Source organism: Ctenopharyngodon idella, chromosome 1 (assembly GCF_019924925.1).
Source record: "Ctenopharyngodon idella isolate HZGC_01 chromosome 1, HZGC01, whole genome shotgun sequence".
Classification (NCBI taxonomy): domain Eukaryota; kingdom Metazoa; phylum Chordata; class Actinopteri; order Cypriniformes; family Xenocyprididae; genus Ctenopharyngodon; species Ctenopharyngodon idella.
Window position 1 is genome coordinate 43,384,542 of NC_067220.1, and position 12,552 is coordinate 43,397,093.

At 34.9% G+C, this 12,552-nt stretch overlaps 1 protein-coding gene across 2 annotated transcripts in view; it reads right to left on the reverse strand.

The window, feature by feature from the left end:
• Positions 1-1,411: 1,411 nt before the first annotated feature.
• Positions 1,412-12,552, reverse strand: part of LOC127514848 (CD209 antigen-like protein E) — a 78,900-nt gene continuing 67,759 nt past the window's right edge. Inside the window, exons 4-5 of one of the 2 annotated variants that reach the window (XM_051898118.1) lie at positions 2,338-2,441; positions 1,412-1,971 (exon numbers count right to left, since the gene is read on the reverse strand). In XM_051898118.1, the coding sequence (XP_051754078.1) occupies positions 1,833-1,971; positions 2,338-2,441 (243 nt within the window). In that variant the 3' untranslated portion in view covers positions 1,412-1,832. The remainder of the gene's footprint in view (positions 1,972-2,337; positions 2,442-12,552) is intronic. The other variant, XR_007930751.1, reaches the window with a different exon arrangement.

Sequence of the window (12,552 nt, forward strand, 5' to 3'; positions counted from 1 at the left end):
GTTTCCTTCTTTCTGTTACGGCTGACCCCTAGCGGTCGTAACATCATTTTCCACTGAATTATGTGATCGAAGAGCACTGTCAGTTTTCTTCCATGTGTGCAAGTGATGAGTCTGAACGTGTTTGCTCTAGATCTGTCAATCATGTGAATATATCTCCTGCCCTTCGGTATATAAAAAATTGAGAGAAACTTTTTTTCTACAGATGAAATATGAAGGCAAATAGACATAATATTATGACGATATATTTTCGTTATTTTTTTATGTAGCTCATGGTATTTTTTATAACAATAAAGGATGTTCATGACAAATCATGATAAAGCAGGTGTAGCGTTTAATCCATTAAAACATAAGAATGCCTATTATCGAATCAAAATCCACCTTAGATCACAATCTGTTATTACAAGCACTCGATGATGGTTTAAAGTGGGTTTTGTGCAAAGACAATAATCACACAAAGCTTGATGCTAATTGTACCTCTAGTTATATTTTAAGATGTATTCTTATAAGCATTATAGATAGTTTGTGTTTCTGATGTAGTACCAAATTTTATTTATCTTAATTAATGCTGTACATTATGTAGTGGACGATGTTAAAGCCACATATGTGATACATATATGAGGAAAAATGCATTTTTGGTCGGTGCCACCTAGAGTGCATGCGTGATTTAGCAGAAAGTGATCAGTCATTTTACATGCAGTTTGAAATGTCAGTTCGTCAGTTCTTTTTCGCATTGCGCTTAGTGTGAAAGGGCCTTTATATGAAATCAACTGAAGATAAAAGACATTAAATCTCTTAAGATCTGATTAAAGAAGTCCACAGACAGCATTACCAGCTTATAACTAAACTCTAATATAACTAATAAACAGATTTACTTTATTTCTGTCATGCATCTACAGAAGTTCTCTTGAGAATTTACAGAGGTTAAAGATGTTGATGTTTTATTGTTTCATTTGACCATTATGGTGATGGACCATAACTATGGACCATTTAGTCACCATTATGGTGGTCGGTGTTTGCCTTCATTAGGCTCTTGACCATTGACTTTTTAACATTATGTTTTCTCTGTTTGCTATAACTTGAGTGTTTAAAAACACATTTGTTATGATGAGTCTCTTGATTCATTGATCACATCCAGTGTTTAATCCTTTATTAAAAGAGTGTTATATTATTAATACCCTTAAATTCTATTTTACCACCACTGTAAAACTACAGCAAGACTTCCACCAGCAAGTTATTCAAGTAACCTATTGTTTTGGAGCTGAAGTTTATATTAATCTCTGATCACTTCAGTGTGTGCTCTGCTGGACTGAAGAAATCTCTCAGTTGTTGTGCATCAAGTACAGTGAAGCAGATACACAAAAATAAAACATGAAATAATATAAAAAATGAAAAAATGAAATGTGTTATATGATAAATTGTTAATGTTTTTTTTTTATTCAAAGAGAAAGCGAATCAACTCAAAAGCAGTTTCACAGCACTCAGTATCTCAACACTGAATAATAGGGTGAATCAGGGCAATTAGAATAAGACATATTGACATAGAGCTGCTTGTGATGGAGCAAGACATGAACACATCAGATATAAAGTGTGCAGCATCACCCTTTCACATTAAAGCAGTTCATGCAATTAAATTAACTGATATTGTCTTAAAAGACAGGAAATGTAATAATGATGTGATGTGATAAATGATGTGATAGGGGCCATATTCACAAAACATCTTAAGTCTAACAGTAGCTCATAACTTGCTGATTTAGGATAACTCTTAGTGGTAAGATAAAATATTTTGTGAAACGGCCCCCGGAATAAGACTGAAAGATAAGTATGATAAAACCCTATTTCTCACAAATCCCTCTTCTAATCTGAGAGCATCTGAGATCATTCCAGTTGTTCAGGGTGTGTTTTGTAGGATTCAGTTCAATGCAGTCCTCATCTCCACCACGATAGTTATTCGGCTCACCTTCAGCCCAAAACCTGAATAAAATGTGTCAGATTTTAAATTATTTAGAACCACAAATGTTCAACCAAAGTTTTTATCCATTCAGAAAATAACAACTAAAGAATGTCACAGGCAATTCATGAATTATCAGTACTTGCACTAGCACTAGCGCAATGACAGTTTTTAAGAGTTAATTTAGTATATTAGCTCAAGCAGAAGTGAAACTGCTGAAAAGTAAAAACATTATTATTATTTTTTTTAATATAATTTATTTATAGGTAGTGTATTTTGGGTTCTGCTGCTTGGTTTTGTGGTAAAGCTGTTTGATGTTATTATTTTTAAAAATGAGAATCAAGAACAAATAAATACACATGATTTTCTGGGAGTGTTTTATCACTTACCCTTGTTTCAGTGGTGAATTATCCACCCATTTCATGTTGCCCTCATTCTCTGTGTCAGACAAACCGATCCACACACTCTCCTTGAGGAATGATGTTATATGCCTCTGTGTGTGAATAAAAACAGGAATAAGTGAGATTCCTCTCATGAACACAGGCGTTACAAACTGCATCCCCCAGCACTGCACATTTTGAATCTCTGCTTTGTCTGACACAACCATTTCAGGTCTTGGATTCGTTACTAATTAGCTGATGACCAGAATCAGGAGTGTTTGTTTAACTAGATATGGAAAATGTTCAGTGTTTTGGGAGATCCAGGAACATGGTTGGGAACCTCTGCATTAACAGACACTCACACAAACTCACCTGTTTCTCTTCAGTGTTGATAATGACCAGATCAGCTCCTCGATCCCTGCAGTACTGCCTGGTGTCAGACCAGCTCTTCTCCTCACTGGATATGAACAAACCATCTGGACCCCACAGATATCCTAACAGAAACTGAACTTTTTAAAACTGTATACATAAAATAAGAAAAAAAGGAAAAAGAAATGATGTACACAAACACTAACCTTGTTTAGAAGCACCCTGAAAGTACTGATATATAATGGCAGCAGTCAGAAGAAGACAAAGGATCCCGAGACACACTGTGATCAGCACCAAACATCGACTTCCTTCTGAGAAACATGACGAAGACACAAATATTAATGAATTCACTCCATATTGTCAGAAATAGTTTCAAATCAAGCTTTGTAAGTAAATTATTTTGTTTTATAATGACAAACACCTGGAATTACTATTGTAAAATATGCAAACAAGAACATATGCTAAACAAGTAAAAAGAAAAAATAATTCTTATTATTGGTTAATACATTTCATATAAAAGCTTCGAATCAGACTTTCTGCTTACTGTGATTTTGAGCTCTTCCTTTGCACTGGCTGTGTCTATCAGGTCCAGCTGTGTCCTCTAATTCCATTATTTGTTCTTGTGTCTTGAAGTACGTCTTCACAGATGAGGAGTGGTTCTCAGAATGATGACTACTCTTATTAGATCATTTAATGTATAGTGCTAAATTTACACAGGAAGTGATATAATTTGACACTGGCCTTCAATGTGAATAGACTTCCTGAAACTCTCTCTCTTCCCCAAACTCTATCACCGAATCATCTTGTACATTCAACCACACGTAGTGAGCTAAAACCCCATTTTGGCAGGTAAAAACCTAACAAGAGTCTGTGACCACTCAAATGAACCACCTAAACAGCCTTACTGGACCTTTGCATTCATGACAATTAACAGAAAGATAATGAATAGTGTTTTTAAGCTGCGCCACTGAAATACTGAAATGATTTACCTTTAACTCTGAGCTGACTGAGATTTGGCAGAATGAAGCTCAGATGATACATTCTCTCCAGATCAGAAAAAGTCACTCATAACATCTCTGTTCCTACTGGCATTTGTTAACAGATATAGTCATTGAACCTGTTTTCCAACACAGTGTCTTCTGATTCAAAGAGCTGTCTTCATTTTTAAATTTGTTCACTTCTACACAATGGAAATGGAAATTAGAAAAATGGTGGATCTGTGCCTTTGTTACGGCTTTTCTCTTAAATGTTTCATACTGCTTCAAGTGACACTCTCCACATACTTAAAACCTTTCAGAGATAAACAGATTTATTAAGCTAGTAGTCCAATTCTGTGAAGTCCACAAGTACTGTACACTGTGTATTAATGATCTGCTAGTGTGAGAATGATCTTTAGATCCCTCTAGTGTACGAACATAAGGACATTTTCTGACATTCAGCTTTAACTGAGGTTCTCTTATCTGATAGATGTGGTGCTTGTCATGTCTTAGAGATGCACAAACCCTGCCATTGGGGCATGTTGTCACAAAAGGAAAATGTGTAAATTAACTACGTTTTTTTTCAAGGTAAGAGGAATATTCACTGGAGTAAAATGTGTGATAGTTTAAGAGATAAAGTATGTGATCACAATAAGATTTCTCACAAATCCCTTCTCATCTGAGACTTCTGTACTTTGTAGGATTCAGTTCAATGCAGTCCTCGTCTCCATTACAATAGTTATTCAGCTCGCCTTCGAGCCAAAATCTGATTTAAACTTCTTTGTCATTAAGACACTGGTTCATCTGGGTTCATCCTACAAAACTCATCCATGGCTCCCAATCCATTGTGGCATGAAGCATGCCACCATTGTTGAGATTCATATGTTGATTCTCGATGTCTGTGTTTGTCTGTGTCTAAGTCAGTATTCTCAAACTCAATTTCTGGAGGGCCACAGCTCTGCACAGTTTTGCTCCAACCCTAATCAAACACACCTGATCCAGCTAATCAAGGATTACTAGAAACTTCCAAACAGGTGTGAGTTGGAGCTGGTTGGAGCTAAACTCTGCAGAGCTGTGGCCCTCCAGAAATTAAGTTTGAGACCACTGGTCTAAGTGGTTCATTTGTTCCAAATAATTTGTGTACAATGTGTTTTTAAAATTCTACAGATTATCTGATTAAAATGCTGTTGGATCTCATGCTGTAAAAACACATGGTTAAAATCAATAATATGAAATTTATAACATAGATTACATGATGATTATATCTTAATCATTAACAAGTAGCCAACATCATCCGATCATATTTCTCTTGCTGTTCTTGCCATAACAAACACAGTTTGAATTAAAAACTAACACCGAAAAGTCGAGTGTCAAACTGCCCAACTAAAGCAAACACATCAAACCAACTATTATTATAAGAACTTCTGAAGAAATATGACAGAAATAAAGTCAATCTGGTTTATAATAAGTGAAGCTGGTAATGCTGTTTTTGGAATTGTTTAATGACGCTGGAGCTTGACTCCAACAAAGGATGGGTTTTCATTTTCAACCAAACTTTGACGTCTGAGCAATGTGAGTCCATATCCAGTACCCAAATGGGAAGCTTCCCGCTAAAACTTTATAAGAATGTTAGGAGATAATGTTCTTGCAATCTTATCACTAAACATAATTAGAATGTTTTTAGAGAATGTTATCCTACATTTTAGCAGAATATTCTGGGAACAAAAATAAAACTTGCCGCTGAAAACATTCCCAGAACATAAAATAATTCTAGCTGGGTAAGGGGGACAGGTCTATGGAAATGGTCAATTCAACAAACAAAACAAAGCGCACTAAAGTCTCTGGAATCACTAAACAGAAAGTGAGGCTTCGGGTGAATTCCAATTATAACATTCTTACTTTTCTGTAAAGATTTAATGATCTTCAAAACTCATATGTAACAAAAAAGCCCTTAAACTATGTAATCTTTTGAAGGTATTCTTTGATGATAAACCCCTTGTGTAATATTTTATTTGTGTATTTAATTTCTTTTTTTCTTTTTTAATGTTTCTTTAGGTTTATGTTGTTTATTTATTCTTTGTTTGCTGTTATTTGGACTCCTTGGAATTCTTTGTCTTATTGAGACTTGTTTGACATTTTGTGTGTTCTTTCGAGCAATAATAATAATAATAATAATAATAATAATAACAGTAAATAATTTCCAATAAGAAGTGCATTATCATCTCCAAACATGGTGGTTTTTAACAATTTTATTCAAAAAGATATCAATACAACTCAAAAGCAGTTTCACATACACTTAGTTTAAGAATAGCTGAGTGAATCAGGGCAATCTGGGGCACTTTAGACCATATTCTGTAATTTACTGTGATGAGATGCACGATAACAGCTAGAAATAGATCTGCTTGTGATGGAGCAAGACATCAGGTGTTTGGTGTGCCACATTAGCCACTGTACTAGATTACCCCCGTGAGAAACAGGATGCTGTGAGTTTATTACAGGAATAAGAAAATAATGACGATTTTACATTTCCTTTAATCTGAATATCGACTTTGTATATTATAAAAAAATTATGAAATAAAATTAATATCAAGTGGTTTCAATAAAATGAAAGTAGTGGATTATTTTAAAAAGCAGGAACCTCAATTATAAGTTTTGTGACCACAGTAAGAATGATTCCATAAGATAACAGTAAAAGCATAAGAAGGACGAACTCTATTTCTCACAAATTGCTTTTTTTCTCATTGAACATGGAGCATCATTCCAGCTGTTCAGGTCTGAAGAAGAAAAAAAAGACTTCAGTTCAACACAGTCCTCCCCCCCAAACTGGTCATTTGGTTCACCCCTGGACCAAAACCTGAAGAAAATATAACAGATCTCAGTTATTTCTATTACCCAAAAGTTCATTCGGCAACCAAGAAATGATATTACATTTACTTTATGCAGATGCTTTTAAACAAAGTGGCAAATAAGTAACAAAAAACAAAAGAAAAGCATCACAATCAATTCATGAAACAACAAACTCACAGTTCCGCAATGAAAAAAACTGAAGAAGCACAGAAACTAGAGCAGAATGAAACATAGTGTGGCCCAGAAGATTTAATAATTTAATTTAATTTCAAGAAGATTTTTTTTTATTTTTTTTTTTTTATAGGAAGAGTCTGTGATGCTTCAATGCATGTGGAATGTTTTAAAATGTTTTCTGAAGGTTGTGATGGTCTTATTTTTAAAATACTCAAAAAAAAAAAAAAAAAAAAAAAAAAAAATTGCTAGGTTATTTTTTCAACCCAAACAATGGTTGGGTCATTTTTTATAGTCATATTTTTCAGTTTGTGTAGTTTTGCAGTTGAGTTATAAATATTTAGCATTTTCGCTGTTTTCATCCTCTTCAGGACAGAGCAGTTCATGGCAGCGCTGTATTGGTGTATTTCTTCTGTGAAATACAGTTTCGTGTACATTTTATTTAATCTATAAAATAGTTGCTGTGCTGTAAATCCATTAATTTTATGCAAAGTGACATACAGGGATGCGATGTGAGTCACCTAAATGAGTGTCGCATCGGTCTTTTCGCATGATGGAAATCCCTGATGCCTTGCATAAAAAAGAAATGATTTTATTCGTAAAAATACTGAATCTAAACACTTTGGATTTTTAAAAAAAATGTTCTCAGAACTCAGCACTGTGTGTTTACGAGCAGGTTATGGAGTCAGTCACAGCATATACTGGTTGATTACACTTTAATTAGTTTTAAATGTTTATTTTTTACTTCTATAATGTTTGTTAAACATTTAAATGTAGGTAACATTGTATAAAAACAATGGTATAAAATGCTGTAAATGCTGTATGTACTATACTACAGTATTATTGTAAAAATGAATTAATAAAATCAACCCATTATGCAGGGTTAATTAAACAACCCAACTTGCTGGATAAGATTAGCCCAACATGTGCTCAGTCCTATATACAAACAACCCATTGGTTGTTTTTAGAGTGTGAGAAATCCTTAGTGATTTTCTGTGAGTGTTTTGTCACTTACCCTTGTTTCAGTGTTGAATTATCCACCCATTTCATGTTGCCCTCGTTCTCAATGTCAGACAAACCAATCCACGCACTTTCCTTGACTAATGAAGATATGTGTCTCTGTGTGTGAATAAAAACAGGAATAAGTGTGATTCTCTCATTCATGAACAGACACTCACACAAACTCACCTGCTTCTCTTCAGTGTTGATAATGACCAGATCAGCTCCTCCTATACATTAAAAAATAAATAAATAAATAAAAAACCTTAAAAAAAGCTCACAAACTGATTTGTACTAACCTTCTTTACAACCTTTTATCTTCACTTCATCACTCAAAGACGTGACTTTGCTTTCTAACTCCAGTTTCTTCGGATTCAAAGCATCGACACTTCCCTGTAACTGGCTTTTCTCAGCAGTGAGATCTTTGACTCTGGTCTCCAGTTGCAGGTTCTTCTGACTGAAACTTTTCTTCAGTTGGTCTTTTTCAGTCATTAGATCAGTGTAATTGTGCTGTAATCTGTTGATGGTCTGATTGAACTCTTCAACTGTGTTCTTGTTACTCTTGAACAGAGATTCTCTCTCTGCTGTGATGGAGATGTGCTGCAGTATGATGAAGACCAGCAGAAGAACACAAATGAGCCCGAGACACACTGTCAACATCACCAAACACCTACTTCCTCCTGACAAACAGAGAGAAAACACACAAATATCAATTAACGACAATGCACTTCATATCATAATGTTTGACGTTGTAAGTTGTAAGTAAGTCTAGAATTGCTACAGTAGACAATAAAATATGTAACCAGAACTTGTTGAAAAATTAAATAGAAAAATAATTCTGTGTTTATACATTTAATATAAAAGAAGAAACATTGATACATTGCTCCTAGAAAACCATTATTTAAATTTTATCTAACACTTCACAAACACAACATTATCTCTGCTTCAAAGTAAACGTTCTGCTTACTTTGCTTTCGAGCTTTTGCTTCAGTCTGGCGGCGAGGTCTCTGTGTTGGAGGTCCTGATCTGTTATAATTATTTCTGCATACACAAAAGGTCCCTTATTCCATTATTTGCTCTAACTTAGTGTTACAGTACAGTATGTGTTCACAGAGGAGGTCTTTAAAATGTGTGTCGTGTTTTTAAACAGTGCTAAACCTACACAGAAGTGGTTTCATTAGTGCAGATAAATATAGATTTCATTCCCACATTGAAGCTCTCTGTAAACTCACAATATAACTGCATGTTTATTACACATTAATGTAGTCAGAGCAGATTTTCTTTTTCTCCAAATTCTTTTCCATGATCATGTTTGCAGCTACAAAAGCCAATGAAAGGAATCTGTGGCTGGTAAAACACCCTAAAACGGGCATAACTGGACCAGTGTATTGATGACAATTACCTGGAAGGTAATTGGGTGACAATATAAGACAAGATAAGTATATAGCCATTTACTCAGTATTTATGTAGGTTTTAGCCATGTGTTCACTAAGATTGAATAAATAAATTAACACCCATTTAACTTTGAGTTGAGATCTGAATGATTATAAGCTCAGAAGATCATACTTTCTTCCCAGGACAGTCAAAACTTCTCTGTTACTGGCATTTGTCATCAGTTAAAGTCAGTAAATCTGATCTTATCAATGATAACAGCTAGAATTAGGTCAAATAGACATTGAGCTGCTTTTGATGGAGCAAGACATGAACACATCTGAGGTTTGGTGGCCCAGATTTCCCTAATTCAACATCGTGAGAAACAGGATGTCATGAGGTGATTATAGAAATGAGAAAACTTTTACATTTTACTTTCATCTGAATATCCACTCATGATATTGTATCAGAGAAAATGATTATTTATTATCACAAAATGAATGAATTGTGTTTTTAAGTTGCTCCACATGACACTCAATGACAGAGAAGATGATCAGATACTGAGACATTGAACTGATCCCTTCATGATTCACAGTTAGTTCACCGGTGTTAAATCAACACCGCTCTGTGTTCATATGGGAACCACCAGCAGGGTGTTAAAGTAACACTGAAGCAGTGTTAGAGTTAGTTAGATACTTAAGTGATTAATGTTTGATTATTGAAGACACCTGATGATAACGAGCAGAATCACTGAAGGAAAGAGAAACACAAGAACTACAACTGACTTCAGCCACAGCCTTAGATGAAATCAACTGAAAAGACATTAAATCTCTCTTATTACTAACCAGACTGACTTTATTTCTGTAATTCATCTACAGTTCTTTTTGAGAATTAACAGGTTTAGATGTTGATGTTTTATTGAAAATGTTTGGTCACCATTATTACCATTACCTAATAAGAGAGATTTAATGTCTTTTCAGTTGATTTCATCTAAGGCTGTGGCTGAAGTCAGTTGTAGTTCTTGTGTTTCTCTTTCCTTCAGTGATTTTGCTCATGATCATCAGGTTTCTTCAACATTCGAACAATTATCACTTAATTAACCACTTAAATATCTAATAAAAGTATCTAAAGTTACTTTAACACCCTGCTGGTGGTTATGAACACCGACCGGTGTTGATTTAAAGGATTAGTCCACTTTCAAATAAAATTTTCCTGATAATTTACTCACCCCCATGTCATTCAAGATGTTTATGTCTTTCTTTCTTCAGTCGAAAAGAAATTAAGGTTTTTGATGAAAACATACCAGGATTATTCTCCTTATAGTGGACTTCAACGGACCCCAAATGGTTGAAGGTCAAAATTACAGTTTCAGTGCAGCTTCAAAGGGCTTTAAACAGACGAGAAATAAGGGTCATATCTAGAGAAATGATCTAAAAAAAAATAAATAAAAATGTATATGCTTTATAAACACAAATGCTCATCTTGCAAGTGCAGACTTCCTTCCGTATTCTTCAAAAAGCTTCCGCTGTATGTCCTACACCTTCCCTATTCAACTTATGGAACTAATGCAGCACCAGTTGCGTTTTACCGTAATTTGAATACGGAAGGCGGTCTGGCTAAAGCTAGATATTTGACATCATAACTTGTTTAAATATGGATATTTCTTTATACAAATGCATCGCTTCACTTCAGAAGGCCTTTATTAACCCCCCGGAGCCGTGTGGAGTATACGTTTATGATGGATGGATGTGGATGGAAGCTTTTTCTTCAGGTCATACTCGTGGGTCCCGTTCACTGCCATTATAAAGCTCAGATGCATCAGGATATTTATTCATATTTCTTTGATTATGTTCATCAGAAAGAAGAAAGTCATATACAACTAGGATGGCTTGAGGGGGAGTAAAGCTTGGGCTAATTTTCATTTGAAAGGAAACCAATCCTTTAACACAGGGGAATTTACTGTGTTACAGCTATTAAACACATGCTTAATTAAGAAAGCAATAAGCTGCAAGGAGAGATCCATTTGAACTAATTTGTGTAAATACAGTCAATTTTGTCCCCTACATTACGGTTCACAGGTAACTAATACTGGAATTAAATTTCATTATTAATATCTCATCAAGTTATGGTTATTATCTTATGTTTTATTTTCAAAATAAAGTTGGAATTTCATCTTAAAAACAAGAAATCAGGTTTTATACACTGTTGTGGATAGGCATCATGGCTATTTTGGAGAGTCTCATGGGTAAGACAGAAGAAAGTGTCTTGCTCTATCAGTGCATGTAAAACTTGTGAAGTTAGTTTATATAGTTGATAATTGTAACGGAGCGGAACGGGACAACTGAGTGGGAGATCCACGTGCAGGCTTTATTAAAATGAGTGTAGTCGTACATGCAGAAGTCAAACACCAGCAAACAGATACAAGAGGGCAAGGCAATAGAGTAATCCAAAACACAGGCTATGGTCAAGGCAGGCAGCAAACGATCATCAAACAAAGAAACAGTCCAGGGTCAAAAACACGGGCAGAGGGCAGAGGGCAGAGGGCAGAGGGCAGAGGGCAGAGGGCAGAGGGCAGAGGGCAGAGGGGGCACGGAGACAAGGTCGAACAAAGGCTAAACAATACTCAGCAATGTGTGTGTGTGAGTGCAGCTTATAAAGGGTCATTGATGGGAAACAGGTGTGAGTGCATGATTGGTTCCTAGGTGAAGGATTGTGGGAAATGTAGTCCAGAGTGAAGTGAATGTGTGTGTGCACACATTGCACACAGAAACAGAGACCTCTGGTGGGGAGTGGAAGGAGACAGCAGTGGGCGGAAACGTGACAATAATAGTGATAGAGACTCAAACATGTAAGGTCACATCATATTTAAAGTTTATTTACAGCTTATTTATATTACATATGATCTGTATATACACTGTAAAAAATATTCTGTAGTTTTTACAAAATAATTTTGGCAGCTGTGGTTGCCAGAATAATTTTGTAAAAAATACAGAAAAACTGTAAACACATTTACAGAACAAACTGTCAATTTTACAGTATAAAGCTGTAATTTACAAACAAGAAAATTTGAATGTAAACAAGTAAATTCAACAATGCACACTACTACTAAAATCTGTTTTGTACCTTTAACATATACTGACAACCACCATAATAATGCAGGTGGTAAAAGAAAAAGCCACATGAAGAATCAGAGTTCAGCACAAAAATTTTTTCCACTGGTTGAAGTATATACTAATGTAAAGAGGGTGCAAAGAGTCATTCACGCAAACACAAAACACCATCATGGTAACCCACAACACTTAAATAATGCAATAAACATTCATTAAACAACAGAAGATGTAACATAAAACCCTAATGTACATAACTGATAACAAAAACTATTAAGAAACATGATTTTTTAAACAAAATACTTTCAAATGTGGAGTGTCACAAAGGGAATTGTGGGAATATCAGTTTACAGTTTTTGACTGTAAATTAAACATTGATTTGT